Below are 21320 nucleotides of genomic sequence, written 5' to 3'. Positions count from 1 at the left end.
AGTGATGGTGGTGGTACAGTGAACTAGAGTGGCAGCACAACACCACAGTAGTGATGGTGATGGTACAGTGAACTAGAGTGGCAGCACAACACCACAGTAGTGATGGTGATGGTACAGTGAACTAGAGTGGCAGCACAACACCACAGTAGTGATGGTACAGTGAACTAAAGTGGCAGCACAACACCACAGTAGTGATGGTGATGGTACAGTGAACTAGAGTGGCAGCACAACACCACAGTAGTGATGGTGATGGTACAGTGAACTAGAGTGGCAGCACAACACCACAGTAGTGATGGTGATGGTACAGTGAACTAGAGTGGCAGCACAACACCACAGTAGTGATGGTGGTGGTACAGTGAACTAGAGTGGCAGCACAACACCACAGTAGTGATGGTGATGGTACAGTGAACTAGAGTGGCAGCACAACACCACAGTAGTGATGGTGGTGGTACAGTGAACTAGAGTGGCAGCACAACACCACAGTAGTGATGGTGGTGGTACAGTGAACTAGAGTGGCAGCACAACACCACAGTAGTGATGGTACAGTGAACTAGAGTGGCAGCACAACACCACACTAGTGATGGTACAGTGAACTAGAGTGGCAGGACAACACCACAGTAGTGATGGTGATGGTACAGTGAACTAGAGTGGCAGCACAACACCACAGTAGTGATGGTGGTGGTACAGTGAACTAGAGTAGCAACACAACACCACAGTAGTGATGGTGATGGTACAGTGAACTAGAGTGGCAGCACAACACCACAGTAGAGATGGTGGTGGTACAGTGAACTAGAGTGGCAGCACAACACCACAGTAGTGATGGTACAGTGAACTAGAGTGGCAGCACAACACCACAGTAGTGATGGTGGTGGTACAGGGAACTAGAGTGGCAGCACAACACCACAGTAGTGATGGTGGTGATACAGTGAACTAGAGTGGCAGCACAACACCACAGTCCACCACAGTCACCTCCCTAATGTCACTGTGGTTGACTGCTGCCCTCACCACATCCAGGCCGCTCACCACATCACCGAAGACACGTGCACACTGGACACGACTGTCCCTGGTGGTGATGACGAACTGGGCACACCTGGGATCCCCCAGCCCCCACAACGACCACACAGCTCCTGCCCGGCCTGACCTCCGGTACAGCCCCTGGAGGTCAGGCAGCAGTGGGGCTCCTCCCCAACCATCTTTACTCTCGTAGTCTCCGCCCTCCACCCACTCCCCCGGGAGACCCTTGTAACACACCTGCAACAGTTTAGTGTTGCGGTAGGTGTGGCCCCGCTGGCCCGTACACAACAACACAAACTGTCTGGCCAGCGGAGTGTCAGGGGTCAGCCGGATGGTGACCCGCCCTCTTGTTGACCCCGCCCACCCGAGGTCAATGAACGCCAGGGTGCAGGAGGGATCCAACACGCCCACAACCTCACTCTCCTGCAGAAAATGAAATAAATCATACTGATAACTGTATAACAAAATGTTATCATATTAGTTATCACAACTCAGTAAGTCAGTAATGTCAGTAAGACTAGTGAGTGTAATAAAGTAACCTGGAGGGTGTGGGCGTGGGCGGGCGTGGGCTGACGCAGGAGTGGGTGGAGGTACAGCTGTCCGTCTTGTAGAGTTATCCTGGCGGAGCGGCGGCCATCTTGGTCTTCCTGGACGGCCAACACCCTGCCAGCCTCCACCAGCCTCTTGACGGGCTCCCTCATCCTGCGGAGGTCCTCAACCTGTGGACAGTGCCAGCCCCATTATCACCTGTGGTCAGTGTCAGCCCCATTATCACCTGTGGTCAGTGTCAGCCCCATTATCACCTGTGGACAGTGTCAGCCCCATTATCACCTGTGGTCAGTGTCAGCCCCATTATCACCTGTGGACAGTGTCAGCCCCATTATCACCTGTGGACAGTGTCAGCCCCATTATCACCTGTGGTCAGTGTCAGCCCCATTATCACCTGTGGTCAGTGTCAGCCCCATTATCAGTCAACCACACTTTCCACATTCATCACAATCAGCACATTACACTATCATCACAATCAGCACATTACACTACACATAAACTGAAGCCAGTCACGAAAAGCACCTACTGACAAAGGGTTGTTGCTGGACCTGTAGCTCCAGCCCCCCCCCCACCTCTACTGGCAGGGGGTTGGTGCTGGACCTGTAGCTCCAGCCCCCCCCCCCTCTACTGGCAGCGGGTTGGTGCTGGACCTGTAGCTCCAGCCCACCTCTACTGGCAGGGGGTTGGTGCTGGACCTGTTGCTCCAGCCTCCCCCCCTCTACTGGCAGGGGGTTGGTGCTGGACCTGTAGCTCCAGCCCCCCTCTACTGGCAGGGGGTTGTTGTTGGGCCTGTAGCTCCAAGCCCCCTTCTACTGACAGGGAGTTGGTGCTGACCTGTAGCTACAGCCCCCCCCTCTACTGGCAGGGAGTTGGGGCAGGACCTGTAGCTCCAGCCCCCCCCCCCCCCTCTACTGGCAGCGGGTTGGTGCTGGACCTGTAGCTCCAGCCCCCCTCTACTGGCAGGGAGTTGGTGCTGACATGTAGCTCCAGCCTCCCTCTACTGGAAGGGGGTTGGTGCTGGACCTGTAGCTCCAGCCCCCCCTCTACTGGCAGGGGGTTCGTGCTGGACATGTAGCTCCAGCCCTTACTCTACTGGCAGGGGGTTGAGGCTGGACCTGTAGTTCCAGTCAACCTCTACTGGCAGGGGGTTGGTGCTGGACCTGTAGCTGTAGCCCCCCCCCCCATACTGACAGGGGGGTGATGCTGGACCTGTAGCTCCAGCCCCCCCCCCTCTACTGACAAGGAGCTGGTGTCGGAAATGTATCTCCTGCTCCCCCTCTACTGACAGAGGGTTGGTGCTGGACCTGTAGCTCCAGCCCCCCTCTACTAGCAGGTGATTGGTGCTGGACCTGTAGCTCCAGCCCCCCTCTACTGGCAGGGGGTTGGTGCTGGACCTGTAGCTCCAGCCACCCTCTACTGGCAGGTGGTTGGTGCTGGACCTGCAGCTCCAGCCCGCCTCTAGTGTCAGGGGGTTGATGCTGGACCTGTAGCTCCAGCCCCCCTCTACTAGCAGGTGATTGGTGCTGGACCTGTAGCTCCAGCCCCCCTCTACTGACAGAGGGTTGGTGTTGGACCTGTAGCTCCAGCCCCGACCCCCTCAACTGGCTGGGTTGGTTGGTGCTGGACCTGTAGCTCCAGGCCCCCCCCCCCCCTCTACTGGCCTGGGGTTGGTGCTGGATCTGTAGCTCCAGCCCCCCTTCTACTGGCAGGGGGTTGGTGCTGGACCTGTAGCTCCAGCGCCCCTCTACTGGCAGAAGGATGGTGCTGGACCTGTAGCTCCAGCCCCTCTCTACTGGCAGGGGGTTGGTGCTGGACCTGTTGCTCCAGCCACCTTCTACTGGCAGGGGGTTGGTGCTGGACCTGTATCTTCAGCCCCCCTCTACTGGCAGGGGGTTGGTGCTGGATCTGTAGCTACAGCCTCTTTCTACTGGCAGGGGGTTGGTCTTGGACCTGTATCTCCAGCCCCCCTCTACTGGCAGGGGGTTGGTGCTGGATCTGTAGCTACAGACCCCCTCTACTGGCATGGGGTTGGTCCTGGACCTGTATCTTCAGCCCCCCTTTACTGGCAGGGGGTTGGTGCTGGATCTGTAGCTACAGCCCCTTTCTACTGGCAGGGGGTTGGTCTTGGACCTGTATCTCCAGACCCCCTCTACTGGCAGGGGGTTAGTGCTGGATCTGTAGCTATAGCCCCCCTCTACTGGCAGGGGATTGGTCTTGGACCTGTATCTTCAGCCCCCCTCTACTGGCAGGGGGTTGGTGCTGGACCTGTAGCTCCAGCCACCTTCTACTGGCAGGGGGTTGGTCTTGGACCTGTATCTTCAGCCCCCCTCTACTGGCAGGGGGTTGGTGCTGGACCTGTAGCTCCAGCCACCTTCTACTGGCAGGGGGTTGGTGCTGGACCTGTAGCTCCAGCTCGCCTCTACTGGCAGGGGGTTGGTGCTGGACCTGTAGCTCCAGCCCCCCCTCCACTAGCAGGGGGTTGTTGCTGGACCTGTAGCTCCAGCCCCCCCTCTACTGGCAGGGGGTTGGTAATGGACCTGTAGCTCCAGCCCCGACCCCCCCTTCTACTGACAGGGGGTTGGTGCTAGACCTGTAGCCCAAGGCCCCCTCTACTGGCAGGGGGTTGGTGATGGACCTGTAGCTCCAGCCCCCCTTTATTGGCAGAGAGGTTGATGTGGACCGGTAGCTTTAGCTCCCCCCCCCTCTACAGGCAGGGGGTTGGTGGTAGACCTGTAGCTCCAGCCCCCCTTTACTGGCAGGGGGTTGGTGCTGGACCTGTAGCTCCAGCCCCCTTCTATGGCAGGGGGTTGGTGCTGAACCTGTAGCTCCAGCCCCCCTCTACTGGCAGGGGGTTGGTGCTGGACCTGTAGCTCCAGCCCCCCCTCCACTGGCAGGGGGTTGTTGCTGGACCTGTAGCTCCATCCCCCCTCTACTGGCAGGGGGTTGGTAATGGACCTGTAGCTCCAGCCCCGACCCCCCTTCTACTGACAGGGGGTTGGTGCTTGAAATGTAGCTCCAGCACCCCCTCTACTGGCAGGGGGTTGGTGCTGGACCTGAAACTCCAGCCCCCCTCTACTGGCAGGGGGTTGGTGCTGGACCTGTAGCTCCAGCCTCCCTCTACTGGCAGGGGGTTGGTGCTGGACCTGTAGCTCCAGCCACCTTCTACTGGCAGGGGGTTGGTGCTGGACCTATAGCTCCAGCCCCCTCTAATGGCAAGAGGGGGGGGGGGTGGGGGGTTCGTGCTGGACCTGTAGCTCCAGCTCGCCTCTACTGGCAGGGGGTTGGTGCTGGACCTGTAGCTCTAGCCCCCCCTCTACTGGCAGGGGGTTGGTGCTGGACCTGTAGCTCCAGCCCCCCTCTACTGGCAGGGGGTTGGTGCTGGATCTGTAGCTACAGCCCCTTTCTACTGGCAGGGGGTTGGTCTTGGACCTGTATCTCGAGCCCCCCTCTACTGGCAACGAGGGGGGGGGGTGCAGAAAATGTACCTCCAGCCTCCCCCCTCTACTGGCAGGTGGTTGGTGCTGGATCTGTAGCTACAGCCCCCCTCTACTGGCAGAGGGTTGGTCCTGGACCTTTATCTTCAGCCCCCTCTACTGGCAGGGGGTTGGTGCTGGATCTGTAGCTACAGCCCCTTTCTACTGGCAGGGGGTTGGTCTTGGACCTGTATCTCCAGCCCCCCTCTACTGGCAGGGGGTTGGTGCTGGATCTGTAGCAATAGCCCCCCTCTACTGGCAGGGGGTTGGTCCTGGACCTGTATCTACAGCCCCCTTCTACTGGCAGGGGGTTGGTGCTGGAAATGTAGCTCCAGCGCCCCCTCTTCTGGCTGGGGGGTTGGTGCTGGACCTTTAGCTTCAGCCCCCCTCTACTGGCATGGGGTTGGTGCTGGACCTGTAGCTCTAGCCCCCCTCTATTGGCAGGGGGTTGGTGCTGGACCTGTAGTTCCAACCCCCTCTACTGGCAGGTGGTTAGTGCTGGACCAGTAGCTCCAGCCCCTCTCTACTGGCAGGGGTTTGGTGCTAGACCTGTAGCACAAGGCCCCCTCTACTGGCAAGGGGTTGGTGATGGACCTGTAGCTCCAGCGCCCCTCTACTGGCAGGAGGATGGTGCTGGACCTGTAGCTCCAGCCCCCCTCTACTGGCAGAGAGGTTGATGTGGACCGGTAGCTTTAGCCCCCCCCCCTCTACAGGCAGGGGGTTGGTGGTAGACCTGTAGCTCCAGCCTCCCTCTACTGGCAGGGGGTTGGTGCTGGACCTGTAGCTCCAGCCCCCTTCTATGGCAGGGGGTTGGTGCTGGACCTGTAGCTCCAGCCCCCTCTAATGGCAAGGGGGGGAGGGGGTTGGTGCTGGACCTGTAGCTCCAGCTCGCCTCTACTGGCAGGGGGTTGGTGCTGGACCTGTAGCTCCAGCTCGCCTCTACTGGCAGGGGGTTGGTGCTGGACCTGTAGCTCCAGTCCCCCTCTACTGGCAGGGGGTTGGTGCTGGGCCTGTAGCTCCACCTTCCTTCTACTGGCAGGGGGTTGATGTTGGACCTGTAGCTCCAGCCCCCCTCTACTGGCAGGGGGTTGGTGCTAGACCAATAGCTGAAGCCCCCCACCTCTACTGGCAGGGGGTTGATGCTGGACCTGTAGCTGCAGCACCCCCCCCCCTCTAATGACAGGGGGTAGGTCCTTGACCTGTAGCTCTAGCCCCCCTATACTGGCAGGAGGTTGGCGATTGACCTGTAGCTCCTGTCTTCCTCTACTGGCAGGGGATTGGTGCTGGACCTGTAGCTGCAGCCCCCCCCCTCTACTGGCAGGGGGTTGGTGCTGGACCTGTAGCTGTAGCCCCCCCCCCTCTACTAGCAGGGGATTGGTGCTGGACGTGTAGCTGCAGCCCCCCTCTACTGGCAGGGGGATGGTGCTGGACCTGTAGCCCCAGCCCCTTATAATGGCAGGGGGTTGATGCTGGACCTGTAGCTCCAGCCCCCCTCTACTAGCAGGTGATTGGTGCTGGACCTGTAGCTCCAGCCCCCCTCTACTGACAGAGGGTTGGTGTTGGACCTGTAGCTCCAGCCCCGCCCCCCCCTCAACTGGCAGGGTTGGTTGGTGCTGGACCTGTAGCTCCAGGCCCCCCCCCCCTCTACTGGCCTGGGGTTGGTGCTGGATCTGTAGCTCCAGCCCCCCTTCTACTGGCAGGGGGTTGGTGCTGGACCTGTAGCTCCAGCGCCCCTCTACTGGCAGAAGGATGGTGCTGGACCTGTAGCTCCAGCCCCTCTCTACTGGCAGGGGGTTGGTGCTGGACCTGTAGCTGCAGCCACCTTCTACTGGCAGGGGGTTGGTGCTGGACCTGTATCTTCAGCCCCCCTCTACTGGCAGGGGGTTGGTGCTGGATCTGTAGCTACAGCCTCTTTCTACTGGCAGGGGGTTGGTCTTGGACCTGTATCTCCAGCCCCCCTCTACTGGCAGGGGGTTGGTGATGGATCTGTAGCTACAGCCCCCCTCTACTGGCAGGGGGTTGGTCCTGGACCTGTATCTTCAGCCCCCCCTTTACTGGCAGGGGGTTGGTGCTGGATCTGTAGCTACAGCCCCTTTCTACTGGCAGGGGGTTGGTCTTGGACCTGTATCTTCAGCCCCCCTCTACTGGCAGGGGGTTGGTGCTGGACCTGTAGCTCCAGCCACCTTCTACTGGCAGGGGGTTGGTGCTGGACCTGTAGCTCCAGCTCGCCTTTACTGGCAGGGGGTTGGTGCTGGACCTGTAGCTCCAGCCCCCCCTCCACTAGCAGGGGGTTGTTGCTGGACCTGTAGCTCTAGCCCCCCCTCTACTGGCAGGGGGTTGGTAATGGACCTGTAGCTCCAGCCCCGACCCCCCCTTCTACTGACAGGGGGTTGGTGCTAGACCTGTAGCTCAAGGCCCCCTCTACTGGCAGGGGGTTGGTGATGGACCTGTAGCTCCAGCCCACCTTTATTGGCAGAGAGGTTGATGTGGACCGGTAGCTTTAGCTCCCCCCCCCTCTACAGGCAGGGGGTTGGTGGTAGACCTGTAGCTCCAGCCCCCCTTTACTGGCAGGGGGTTGGTGCTGGACCTGTAGCTCCAGCCCCCTTCTATGGCAGGGGGTTGGTGCTGGACCTGTAGCTCCAGCCCCCCTCTACTGGCAGGGGGATGGTGCTGGACCTGTAGCCCCAGCCCCCTTCTAATGGCAGGGGGTTGGTTCTGGACCTGTAGCTCCAACCCACCTCTACTGGCAGGGGGTTGGTGATGGACATGTAGCTACAGCCCCCCTCTACTGGCAGGGGGTTGGTGCTGGACCTGTAGCTCCAGCCCCCCTCTACTGGCAGGGGGATGGTGCTGGACCTGTAGCCCCAGCCCCCTTCTAATGGCAGGGGGTTGGTGCTGGATCTGTAGCTACAGCCCCTTTCTACTGGCAGGGGGTTGGTCTTGGACCTGTATCTCCAGCCCCCCTCTACTGGCAGGGGGTTGGTGCTGGATCTGTAGCTACAGCCCCCCTCTACTGGCAGGGGGTTGGTCCTGGACCTGTATCTTCAGCCCCCCTTTACTGGCAGGGTGTTGGTGCTGGGTCTGTAGCTACAGCCCCTTTCTACTGGCAGGGGGTTGGTCTTGGACCTGTATCTCCAGCCCCCCTCTACTGGCAGGGGGTTGGTGCTGGATCTGTAGCTATAGCCTCCCTCTACTGGCAGGGGGTTGGTCTTGGACCTGTATCTTCAGCCCCCCTCTACTGGCAGGGGGTTGGTGCTGGACCTGTAGCTCCAGCCCCCTCTAATGGCAAGGGGGGGGGGGTTGGTGCTGGACCTGTAGCTCCAGCTCGCCTCTACTGGCAGGGCGTTGGTGCTGGACCTGTAGCTCCAGCCCCCCCTCCACTGGCAGGGGGTTGTTGCTGGACCTGTAGCTCCATCCCCCTCTCTACTGGCAGGGGGTTGGTAATGGACCTGCAGCTCCAGCCCCGACCCCCCCTTCTACTGACAGGGGGTTGGTGCTTGAAATGTAGCTCCAGCACCCCCTCTACTGGCAGGGGGTTGGTGCTGGACCTGAAACTCCAGCCCCCCTCTACTGGCAGGGGGTTGGTGCTGGACCTGTAGCTCCAGCCTCCCTCTACTGGCAGGGGGTTGGTGCTGGACCTGTAGCTCCAGCCACCTTCTACTGGCAGGGGGTTGGTGCTGGACCTATAGCTCCAGCCCCCTCTAATGGCAAGAGGGGGGGGGGTGGGGGGTTGGTGCTGGACCTGTAGCTCCAGCTCGCCTCTACTGGCAGGGGGTTGGTACTGGACCTGTAGCTCCAGCCCCCCCTCTACTGGCAGGGGGTTGGTGCTGGACCTGTATCTTCAGCCCCCTCTACTGGCAGGGGGTTGGTGATGGATCTGTAGCTACAGCCCCTTTCTACTGGCAGGGGGTTGGTCTTGGACCTGTATCTCCAGCCCCCCTCTACTGGCAGGGGGTTGGTGCTGGATCTGTAGCAATAGCCCCCCTCTACTGGCAGGGGGTTGGTCCTGGACCTGTATCTTCAGCCCCCTTCTACTGGCAGGGGGTTGGTGCTGGAAATGTAGCTCCAGCGCCCCCTCTTCTGGCTGGGGGGTTGGTGCTGGACCTTTAGCTTCAGCCCCCCTCTACTGGCATGGGGTTGGTGCTGGACCTGTAGCTCTAGCCCCCCTCTATTGGCAGGGGGTTGGTGCTGGACCTGTAGTTCCAACCCCCTCTACTGGCAGGTGGTTAGTGCTGGACCAGTAGCTCCAGCCCCTCTCTACTGGCAGGGGTTTGGTGCTAGACCTGTAGCACAAGGCCCCCTCTACTGGCAAGGGGTTGGTGATGGACCTGTAGCTCCAGCGCCCCTCTACTGGCAGGAGGATGGTGCTGGACCTGTAGCTCCAGCCCCCCTCTACTGGCAGAGAGGTTGATGTGGACCGGTAGCTTTAGCCCCCCCCCCCTCTACAGGCAGGGGGTTGGTGGTAGACCTGTAGCTCCAGCCTCCCTCTACTGGCAGGGGGTTGGTGCTGGACCTGTAGCTCCAGCCCCCTTCTATGGCAGGGGGTTAGTGCTGGACCTGTAGCTCCAGCCCCCTCTAATGGCAAGGGAGGGAGGGGGTTGGTGCTGGACCTGTAGCTCCAGCTCGCCTCTACTGGCAGGGGGTTGGTGCTGGAGCTGTAGCTCCAGCTCGCCTCTACTGGCAGGGGGTTGGTGCTGGACCTGTAGCTCCAGTCCCCCTCTACTGGCAGGGGGTTGATGTTGGACCTGTAGCTCCAGCCCCCCTCATCTGGCAGGGGGTTGGTGCTAGACCAATAGCTGAAGCCCCCCACCTCTACTGGCAGGGGATTGATGCTGGACCTGTAGCTGCAGCACCCCCCCTCTAATGACAGGGGGTAGGTCCTTGACCTGTAGCTCTAGCCCCCCTATACTGGCAGGAGGTTGGCGATTGACCTGTAGCTCCTGTCTTCCTCTACTGGCAGGGGATTGGTGCTGGACCTGTAGCTGCAGCCCCCCCCCCTCTACTGGCAGGGGGTTGGTGCTGGACCTGTAGCTGTAGCCCCCCCCCCTCTACTAGCAGGGGATTGGTGGTGGACCTGTAGCTGCAGCCCCCCTCTACTGGCAGGGGGATGGTGCTGGACCTGTAGCTCCAGCCCACCTCTACTGGCAGGGGGTTGGTGATGGACATGTAGCTCCAGCCCCCCTCTACTGGCAGGGGGTTGGTGCTGGACCTGTAGCTCCAGCCCCCCTCTACTGGCAGGGGGATGGTGCTGGACCTGTAGCCCCAGCCCCCTTCTAATGGCAGGGGGTTGGTGCTGGATCTGTAGCTACAGCCCCTTTCTACTAGCAGGGGGTTGGTCTTGGACCTGTATCTCCAGCCCCCCTCTACTGGCAGGGGGTTGGTGCTGGATCTGTAGCTACAGCCCCCCTCTACTGGCAGAGGGTTGGTCCTGGACCTGTATCTTCAGCCCCCCTTTACTTTCAGGGGGTTGGTGCTGGGTCTGTAGCTACAGCCCCTTTCTACTGGCAGGGGGTTGGTCTTGGACCTGTATCTCCAGCCCCCCTCTACTGGCAGGGGGTTGGTGCTGGACCTGTAGCTCCAGCCCCCTCTAATGGCAAGGGGGGGGGGTGCTGGACCTGTAGCTCCAGCTCGCCTCTACTGGCAGGGGGTTGGTGCTGGACCTGTAGCTCCAGCCCCCCCTCCACTGGCAGGGGGTTGTTGCTGGACCTGTAGCTCCATCCCCCCTCTACTGGCAGGGGGTTGGTAATGGACCTGTAGCTCCAGCCCCGACCCCCCCTTCTACTGACAGGGGGTTGGTGCTTGAAATGTAGCTCCAGCACCCCCTCTACTGGCAGGGGGTTGGTGCTGGACCTGAAACTCCAGCCCCCCTCTACTGGCAGGGGGTTGGTGCTGGACCTGTAGCTCCATCCTCCCTCTACTGGCAGGGGGTTGGTGCTGGACCTGTAGCTCCAGCCACCTTCTACTGGCAGGGGGTTGGTGCTGGACCTATAGCTCCAGCCCCCTCTAATGGCAAGAAGGGGTGGGTGGGGGGTTGGTGCTGGACCTGTAGCTCCAGCTCGCCTCTACTGGCAGGGGGTTGGTGCTGGACTTGTAGCTCCAGCCCCCCCTCTACTGGCAGGGGGTTGGTGCTGGAGCTGTAGCTCCAGCCCCCCTCTACTGGCAGGGGGTTGGTGCTGGATCTGTAGCTACAGCCCCTTTCTACTGGCAGGGGGTTGGTCTTGGACCTGTATCTCGAGCCCCCCTCTACTGGCAACGGGGGGGGGGGGGGTGCAGGAAATGTACCTCCAGCCTCCCCCCTCTACTGGCAGGTGGTTGGTGCTGGATCTGTAGCTACAGCCCCCCTCTACTGGCAGAGGGTTGGTCCTGGACCTGTATCTTCAGCCCCCCTCTACTGGCAGGGGGTTGGTGCTGGATCTGTAGCTACAGCCCCTTTCTACTGGCAGGGGGTTGGTCTTGGACCTGTATCTCCAGCCCCCCTCTACTGGCAGGGGGTTGGTGCTGGATCTGTAGCTATAGCCCCCCTCTATTGGCAGGGGGTTGGTCCTGGACCTGTATCTTCAGCCCCCTTCTACTGGCAGGGGGTTGGTGCTGGAAATGTAGCACCTGCGCCCCCTCTTCTGGCTGGGGGGTTGGTGCTGGACCTTTAGCTTCAGCCCCCCCCCCTCTACTGGCATGGGGTTGGTGCTGGACCTGTAGCTCCAGCCCCCCTCTATTGGCAGGGGGTTGGTGCTGGACCTGTAGTTCCAACCCCCTCTACTGGCAGGTGGTTAGTGCTGGACCAGTAGCTCCAGCCCCTCTCAACTGGCAGGGGTTTGGTGCTAGACCTGTAGCACAAGGCCCCCTCTACTGGCAAGGGGTTGGTGATGGACCTGTAGCTCCAGCGCCCCGCTACTGGCAGGAGGATGGTGCTGGACCTGTAGCTCCAGCCCCCCTCTACTGGCAGAGAGGTTGATGTGGACCGGTAGCTTTAGCCCCCCCCCCTCTACAGGCAGGGGGTTGGTGGTAGACCTGTAGCTCCAGCCTCCCTCTACTGGCAGGGGGTTGGTGCTGGACCTGTAGCTCCAGCCCCCTTCTATGGCAGGGGGTTGGTGCTGGACCTGTAGCTCCAGCCCCCTCTAATGGCAAGGGGGGGAGGGGGTTGGTGCTGGACCTGTAGCTCCAGCTCGCCTCTACTGGCAGGGGGTTGGTGCTGGACCTGTAGCTCCAGCTCGCCTCTACTGGCAGGGGGTTGGTGCTGGACCTGTAGCTCCAGTCCCCCTCTACTGGCAGGGGGTTGGTGCTGGGCCTGTAGCTCCACCTTCCTTCTACTGGTAGGGGGTTGATGTTGGACCTGTAGCTCCAGCCCCCCTCTACTGGCAGGGGGTTGGTGCTAGACCAATAGCTGAAGCCCCCCACCTCTACTGGCAGGGGGTTGATGCTGGACCTGTAGCTGCAGCACCCCCCCTCAAATGACAGCGGGTAGGTCCTTGACCTGTAGCTCTAGCCCCCCTATACTGGCAGGAGGTTGGCGATTGACCTGTAGCTCCTGTCTTCCTCTACTGGCAGGGGATTGGTGCTGGACCTGTAGCTGCAGCCCCTCCCTCTACTGGCAGGGGGTTGGAGCTGGACCTGTAGCTGTAGCCCCCCCCCCCCTCTACTAGCAGGGGATTGGTGCTGGATCTGTAGCTGCAGCCCCCCTCTATTGGCAGGGGGTTCCTGCTTGACCTATAGCTCACGCCCCCGTCTACTGGCAGGGGGGGATGGTGCTGGATCTGTACCTACAGCCCCCCCTCTACTGGCAGGGGGTTGGTCCTGGACCTGTATCTTCAGCCCCCCCTCTACTGGCAGGGGGTTGGTGCTGGATCTGTGGCTATAGCCCCCCTCTAATGGCAGGGGGTTGGTCCTGGACCTGTAGCTCCAGCCTCCCTTCCTGAAATGGCAGGGGGAGGTTGGTGTTGGACTTTTAGCTCCAGCCTTTCCTCTACTAGCAGGGGGTAGGTAATGGACCTGTAGCTCCAGCCCCGACCCCCCCCCCCCCTCTACTGGCAGGGGGTTGGTGCTGGACCTGAAACTCCAGGCCCCCTCTACTGGCAGGGGGCTGGTCCTGGACCTGTATCTTCAGCCCCCACTCTACTGGCAGGGGGTTGGTGCTGGATCTGTAGCTATAGACCCCCTCTACTGGCAGGGGGTTGGTCCTGGACCTGTATCTTCAGCCCCCCTCTTCTGGCTGGAGGGTTGGTGCTGGACCTTTAGCTTCAGCCCCCCCTCTTCTGACAGGGTGGTTGGTGCTGGACCTGTAGCTCCAGCCCCCCTCTACTGGCAGGGGGTTGGTGATGGACATGTAGCTCCAGCCTCCCTTCCTGAAATGGCAGGGGGAGGTTGGTGTTGGACTTTTAGCTCCAGCCCTTCCTCTACTTGCAGGGGGTAGGTAATGGACCTGTAGCTCCAGCCCCGACCCCCCCCTCTACTGGCAGGGGGTTGGTGCTGGACCTGAAACTCCAGCCCCCCACTACTGGCAGGGGGTTGGTGCTGGACCTGTAGCTCCAGGCCCCCCCCTCTCTACTGGCATGTGGTTGGTGCTTGATCTGTAGCTCCAGCCCCCCTCTACTGGCATGGGGTTTGTGCTGGACCTGTAGCTCCAGACCCCCCTCTACTGGCAGGGGTTTGGTGCTGGACCTGTAGCTCCAGCCCCCCTCTACTGGCATGGGGTTGGTGCTAGACCTGTAGTTCCAGCCCCCCTCTATTGGCAGGGGGTTGGTGCTGGACCTTTAGTTCCAGCCCCCTCTACTGGCAGGTGGTTTGTGCTGGACCTGTAGCTCCAGCCCCTCTCTACTGGCAGGGGTTTGGTGCTAGACCTGTAGCTTAAGGCCCCCTCTACTGGCAGGGGGTTGGTGATGGACCTGTAGCTCCAGCCCCCCTCTACTGGCAGGAAGATGGTGCTGGACCTGTAGCTCCAGCCTCCCTTTATTGGCAGAGAGGTTGATGTGGACCGGTAGCTTTAGCTCCCCCCCCTCTACAGGCAGGGGGTTGGTGGTAGACCTGTAGCTCCAGCCCCCCTTTACTGGCAGGGGGTTGGTGCTGGACCTGTAGCTCCAGCCCCCTCTAATGGCAAGGGGGGGAGGGGGTTGGTGCTGGACCTGAAGCTCCAGCTCACCTCTACTGGCAGGGGGTTGGTGCTGGACCTGTAGCTCCAGCCCCCCTCTACTGGCAGGGGGATGGTGCTGGACCTGTAGCCCCAGCCCCCATCTAATGGCAGGGGGTTGGTGCTGGACCTGTAGCTCCAGCCCACCTCTACTGGCAGGGGGTTGGTGCTGGAAATGTAGCTCCAGCCCCCTCAACTGGCAGGGGGTTGGTCCTGGACCTGTATCTCCAGCCCCCCTCTACTGGCAGGGGGATGGTGCTGGAAATGTAGCTCCAGCCCCCCTCTACTGGTAGGGGGTTGGTGCTGGACCTGTAGCTCATGCCAACCTTTACTGGCAGGGGGTTGGTGCTGGATCTTTAGCTCCGGCCCTTCTCTACTGGCAGGGGGTTAGTGCTAGACATATAGCTCCGGCCCCCTCTACTGGCAGGGGGTTAGTACTAGACATATAGCTCAAGTCCCAATCTATTGGCAGGGGGTTGGTGCTGGACCTGTACCTCCAGCTCACCTCTACTGGCAGGTCGTTGGTGCTGGCCCTGAAGATCCAGCCCCCCTCTACTGGCAGGGGATTGGAGCTGGACCTGTAGCTCCAGCCCCCCTCTACTGGCAGGGGGTTGGTGCTGGCCCTGAAGCTCCAGCCCCCCTCTACTGGCAGGGGGTTGATGTTGGACCTGTAGCTCCAGCCCCCTCTACTTGCAGGGGATTGGTGCTGGACCTGTAGCTCCAGCCCCCCTCTACTGGCAGGGGGTTGGTGCTGGCCTCTGAAGCTCCAGCCCCTACTCTACTGGCAGGGGTTTGATGTTGGACCAGTAGCTCTAGCCCCCCCTCTACTGGCAGGGGGTTGATGCTGGACCTGTAGCTCCAGCCCCCCTCTACTGGCAGATGGTTGGTGCTGAACCTGTAGCTCCAGCCCCCCTCTACTGGCAGGTGGTTGGTGCTGAACCTGTAGCTCCAGCCCCCCTCTACTGGCAGGGGGGGGGGTTGATGCTGGACCTGTAGCTCCAGCCCACCTCTACTGGCAGGGGGTTGGTGATGGACCTGTAGCTCCAGCCCCCCTCTACTGGCAGGGGGTTGATATTGGACCTGTAGCTCCAGCCCCCCTCTACTGGCAGGTGGTTGGTGCTGAACCTGTAGCTCCAGCCCCCCTCTACTGGCAGGGGGTTGGTGTTGGACCTGTAGCTCCAGCCCCCCTCTACTGGCAGGTGGTTGGTGCTGAACTTGTAGCTCCAGCCTCCCTCTACTGGCAGGTGGTTGGTGCTGGACCTGTAGCTCCAGCCCCCCTCAGGTGGCAGGTGGCTGGTGCTGGACCTGTAGCTCCAGCCCCCCTCTACTGGCAGGTGGTTGGTGCTGAACCTGTAGCTCCAGCCCCCCTCTACTGGCAGGTGGTTGGTGCTGAACCTGTAGCTCCAGCCTCCCTATATTGGCAGGTGGTTGGTGCTGGACCTGTAGCTCCAGCCCCCCTCTACTGGCAGGGGGTTGGTGCTAGACAAATAGCTGAAGCCCCCACCTCTACTGGCAGGGGGTTGATGCTGAACCTGTAGCTGCAGCACCCCCCCCCCTCTAATGACAGGGGGTAGGTCCTTCACCTGTAGCTCCAGCCCCTCTATACTGGAAGGAGTTTGGCGATTGACCTGTAGCTCCTGTCTTCCTCTACTGGCAGGGGATTGGTGCTGGACCAGTAGCTCCAGCCCACCCTCTACTGGCAGGGGTTGGTGCTGGACCTGTAGCTCCAGCCCCCCTTTACTGGCAGGGGGTTGGTTCAGGACCTGTAGTTCCAGCCCCCCCCCTCTACTGGAAGGGGGTTAGTGCTGGACCTATAGCTACAGCCCCCCTCTACTAGCAGGGGGTTGGTATTTGACCTGTAGCTCCACCCCCCCTCCTCTACTGGCAGGGAGTTGGTTCTGGACCTGAAGCTCCAGCCCCTCTGTCTCTACTAGCAGGGGGTTGGTTCTGGACCTGTAGCTCAAGCCCCCCCCCCTCCCTCTATTGGCAAGGGGTTGGTGCTGGACCTGTAGCTCCAACCCCCCTCTACTGTCAGGGGGTTGGTGCCGGACCTGTAGCTCCAGCTTCCCCCCCACTACTGGCAGGGTGGATGGTGCTGGACCTGTAGTTTCAGCCTCCCTCTACTGGCAGGGGATTGGTGCGGGACCTGTAGATCCAGCCCCCCTCTACTGGCAGGGGGTTGGTGCTGGACCTGTAGCTCCAGCCCTCCTCTACTGGCCGGGGGTTGGTGGCAGACCTGTACCTGGCTGATGGGGTTCTGGGAGTTCTTCTACTCCCCAAGCCCGGTCCGTGGCCAGGCTCGACTTGTGAGACTTGGTCCACCAGACTGTTGCTTGGAGCGGTCCGCAGGGCCACATACCCACCACAGCCCGGCTGATCCGGAACTTCTCTTAGAAAACAGTCCAGTTTTCTCTTGAAGATGTCCACGGTTGTTCTGGCAATATTTCTTATAATCGCTGGGAGGACGTTGAACAACCGCGGACCTCTGATGTTTATACAATGCTCTCTGATTGTGCCTATGGCACCTTTGCTCTTCACTGGTTCAATCTTGCATTTTCTTCCATATCGTTCACTCCAGTACGTTGTTATTTTCTGTGTAGATTTGGGACCTGGCCCTCCAGTATTTTCCATGTGTATATTATTTTGTATCTCTCTCGTCTCCTTTCTAGAGAGTACATTTGGAGAGCTTTGAGACGATCCCAATAATTTAGGTGTTTTATCTCGTCTATGCGTGCCGTATATGTTCTCTGTATTCCCTCTATTTCAGCAATCTCTCCTGCTCTGAAGGGGAAAGTGAGTACTGAGCAGTACTCGAGACGGAACAACACAAGTGACTTGAAGAGTACAACCATTGTGATGGGATCCCTGGATTTGAAACTTCTCGTAATCCATCCGATCATTTTTCTGGCTGACGCGATATTTGCTTGGTTATGCTCCCTAAACGTTAGATCGTCGGACATCATTATTCCCAAATCCTCGACATGCTGTTTTTCTACTATGGGAAGATTCGATTGTGTTTTGTACCCTGTATTATGTTTCAGATCTTCGTTTTGTCCGTCCCTGAGTACCTGAAATTTATCACTGTTAAACATCATGTTATTTTCTGCTGCCCAATCGAAAACTTTGTTGACATCTGCTTGTAGTTTTTCAATGTCTCCAGCAGAGGTAATTTTCATGCTGATTTTTGTGTCATCTGCAAAGGACGACACGAAGCTGTGACGTGTATTTTTGTCTATATCAGATATGAGAATAAGGAACAGTAGCGGTGCAAGGACTGTACCTTGAGGTACAGAGCTTTTAACATCGCTTGGACTCGATTTCATCTGATTGACTGTTACTCTTTGTGTTCTGTTCGACTGGAAATTGAGTATCCAGCGTCCTACTTTTCCAGTTATTCCCATTGACCTCATTTTGTGAGCTATCACCCCATGGTCAAATTTGTTGAATCCCTTTACAAAGTACAACATTAAAGTACCCCTTTACAACATCTGTATACAACATCATACAACGTATACAACGTATACAGCAGTATACAACATCTGCATTTTGCTCTTCTTCTAGAGCTTCTGTGATTTTGTCATAGTGGTTGAGTAACTGTGACAGACAGGATCTTCCCGCTCTAAATCCATGTTGTCCTGGATTGTGCAATTCATTGTTTTCCATAAAACTAGAAATTTGATTCCTAATCACTCTTTCAAACACTTTTATTATGAGTGATGTTAGTGCAACTGGCCAGTAATTTTTTGCCAAGGCTTTACTCCCCCCCTTGTGCAACGGAGCTATATCTGCAGATTTAAGTGCTGCTGGTATCTCCCCTGTATCCAGGCTCTTTCTCCATATTACACTGAGCTGTGCTCTCGCTACTGGTATTTTACATTTCTTTATGAGTATTGAATTCCATGAGTCAGGCCCAGGAGCTGAGTGCATAGGCATATTGTCAATTTCTCTTTCAAAGTCTTCCGAGTTTGTGGTAATATCCGTTATATTATCTGCAGCTTGAATGTCATTCATAAAGAAGCTGTCTGGGTCATCAACTTTCATGTTGTTTATTGGTGTGCTAAACATAGCCTCATACTGGCCTCTTAGAATTTCACTAATCTCTTTGTTGTCCTCTGTGTACGTACCTTCATTTGTAATTAACGGTCCAATACTGGTCGAGGTTTTGGATTTTGATTTTGTGTATAAGAAAAAATATTTTGGATTTTTCCTTATCTCTTGTATAGCTTTCTGTTCCAATTCAATTTCCTCAGACTCATATGATCGCTTCAACATTTGTTCTATTTCTTCGATCTCCCTGCTTAGGCTTATTTTCCTTGCTTGTGATAGTTGTGTCTGCCGAAGCATTTCCGTTATTTTTTTCCTTCTCCTGTACAGTCGTCTGCGTTCTCTTTCTAGAGTGGTCCTCTTTCTGCTCCTCCTCATAGGCACGTGCTTCAAGCAGACCTTGTAAGCTTCAGCTGTCAGTTGAGCTATTCCCTGTGTGGGAGTTTTGTCGCTTAAGACCGTCTCCCATTGAATGGTTGCAAGGTCTACATTTATTTTTTCCCAGTCAATCCTCCTATTGTTTAAATTGAATTGATTGAATATTCCTTCTCGCTTGTTGGGTCTCTTAGACCTACTACCGTTATTTATGCTAGTACGCACTTCAATGAGCTTATGGTCTGAGTATGAAGTATCTGAGATTGTGATGTCTCTGATTGTTTGTCTCATCATTGTTTGTGAATAACAAGTCTAGTGTGTTTTCGTTCCTAGTTGCTTCTGTAATCTGTTGATTGAGCGAGAATTTGTCACAGAATCTCAAAAGTTCTCTGACCTGTGGTTGGTTATTTCCCGGGTCACTCCCTACTATGATATTTGTGTTTGCCATTCTCCATCTTAGACTCGGTAAATTGAAATCTCCAAGGAAGATAATATCTGGAGCTGGGTTTGCTAGGTTATCAAGGATGTTCTCTATTTTGTGCATCTGCTCTGTGAATTCCTCAACCGTTGTATCTGGCAGTTTATATATTAGAATAATAATTAGGTTTAGTTTCTCAACCTTAAGTCCAAGTACCTCTACCACCTCATTAGTTTAGTAGTTCTGTGCTTACCAGGTCTTCTTAAATATACAGACCTATTCCTCCATTTGACCTAGTTTGTCTATCACATCTGTATAGATAAAAATTTGGAATCCAGATTTCACCATCCATGTAATCTTTTGTATGAGTTTCCGTGAATGTCCCAAATATTGAGTTTGACTCTAATAGGAGGCCATTTATGAACTTAACTTTATTCCTTGACTTAGGCTTTAAACCATGAATGTTTGCAAATATGAATGATTGTCCATATTGTGTGTCACTTCTGGAAGGTTTTGGTAGTTCTCCCTCCTCTCTACCCTAAGCTCCAGCCCCCCCCCCCCGATCCACTGCTGGCAGGACGGATGGTGTTGGACCTGTAGCTCCAGCTCGCCTCTACTGGCAGGGGGTTGGTGCTGGACCTGTAGCTCCAGCTCCCCTCTACTGGCAGAGGGTTGGTGCTGGACCTGTAGCTCCAGCTCGCCTCTACTGGCAGGGGGTTGGTGCTGGACCTGTAGCTCCAGCTCACCTCTACTGGCAGGGGGCTGGTGCTGGACGTGTAGCTCCAGCTCGCCTCTACTGGCAGGGGGTTGGTGTTGGACCTGTAGCTCCAGCCCCCCTCTACTGGCAGGGGGCTGGTGCTGGACCTGTAGCTCCAGCCCCCCCACTGCTGGCAGGACGGATGGTGCTGGACCTGTAGCTCCAGCCCCCCCACTGCTGGCAGGACGGATGGTGCTGGACCTGTAGCTCCAGCTCACCTCTACTGGCATGGGGCTGGTGCTGGACCTGTAGCTCCAGGCCCCCCACTGCTGGCAGGACGGATGGTGCTGGACCTGTAGCTCCAGCTCGCCTCTACTGGCAGGGGGTTGGTGCTGGACCTGTAGCTCCAGCCCCCCCCCCCCACTGCTGGCAGGACGGATGGTGCTGGACCTGTAGCCCCAGCTCGCCTCTACTGGCAGGGGGTTGGTGCTGGACCTGTAGCTCCAGCCCCCCTCTACTGGCAGGGGGTTGGTGCTGGACCTGTAGCTCCAGCTCGCCTCTACTGGCAGGGGCTTGGTGCTGAACCTGTAGCTCCACTCCCCCTCTACCGGCAGGGGGTTGGTGCTGGACCTGTAGCTCCACCCCCCCCTCTACCGGCAGGGGGATGGTGCTGGACCTGTAGCTCCACCCCCCCCCTCTATCGGCAGGGGGTTGGTGCTGGACCTGTAGCTCCACCCCCCCCTCTACCGGCAGGGGGTTGGTGCTGGACCTGTAGCTCCAGCTCGCCTCTACTGGCAGGGGCTTGGTGCTGGACCTGTAGCTCCACTCCCCCTCTACCGGCAGGGGGTTGGTGCTGGACCTGTAGCTCCACCCCCCCCCCTCTACCGGCAGGGGGTTGGTGCTGGACCTGTAGCTCCACCCCCCCCCTCTACCGGCAGGGGGTTGGTGCTGGACCTGTAGCTCCAGCTCGCCTCTACTGGCAGGGGCTTGGTGCTGGACCTGTAGCTCCACCCACCCACCCTCTACTGGCAGGGGATTGGTGCTGGACCTGTAGCTCCACCCCCACCCCTCTACCGGCAGGGGGTTGGTGCTGGACCTGTAGCTCCAGCTCCCCTCTACTGGCAGGGGGTTGGTGCTGGACCTGTAGCTCCACCCCCCCCCTCTACCGGCAGGGGGTTGGTGCTGGACCTGTAGCTCCAGCTCGCCTCTACTGGCAGGGGCTTGGTGCTGGACCTGTACCTCCACCACCCCCCCTCTACCGGCAGGGGGTTGGTGCTGGACCTGTAGCTCCAGCTCCCCTCTACTAGCAGGGGCTTGGTGCTGGACCTGTAGCTCCACCCTCCCCCCTCTACTGGCAGGCGGTTGGTGCTGGACCTGTAGCTCCACCCCCCCCTCTACCGGCAGGGGGTTGGTGCTGGACCTGTAGCTCCAGCCCCCCTCTACTGGCAGGGGGTTGGTGCTGGACCTGTAGCTCCACCCCCCCCCCTCTACCGACAGGGGGTTGGTGCTGGACCTGCAGCTCCAGCTCCCCTCTACTGGCAGGGGGTTGGTGCTGGACCTGTAGCTCCAGCCCCCCCCCCCCCTCTACTGGTAGGGGGTTGGTGCTGGACCTGTAGTTCCAGCCCGCTT

General features: G+C 58.5%; 1 protein-coding gene across 2 annotated transcripts in view; it reads right to left on the bottom strand.

The window, feature by feature from the left end:
* Nucleotides 1-102: 102 nt before the first annotated feature.
* LOC138352915 (tripartite motif-containing protein 59-like) overlaps nt 103-21320 on the bottom strand; it is a 64106-nt gene continuing 42888 nt past the window's right edge. For both annotated transcript variants that reach the window (XM_069305561.1, XM_069305562.1), the window contains 2 exons: nt 1554-1733; nt 103-1437 (listed from right to left, as the gene is read on the bottom strand). In XM_069305561.1, the coding sequence (XP_069161662.1) occupies nt 931-1437; nt 1554-1733 (687 nt within the window). In that variant the 3' untranslated portion in view covers nt 103-930. The remainder of the gene's footprint in view (nt 1438-1553; nt 1734-21320) is intronic.

The sequence above is a fragment of the Procambarus clarkii genome, chromosome 55 (assembly GCF_040958095.1).
Source record: "Procambarus clarkii isolate CNS0578487 chromosome 55, FALCON_Pclarkii_2.0, whole genome shotgun sequence".
Classification (NCBI taxonomy): Eukaryota; Metazoa; Arthropoda; class Malacostraca; order Decapoda; family Cambaridae; genus Procambarus; species Procambarus clarkii.
Note: the sequence above shows the minus strand (reverse complement) of the source record. Positions and strands in the feature narration are given on the sequence as shown.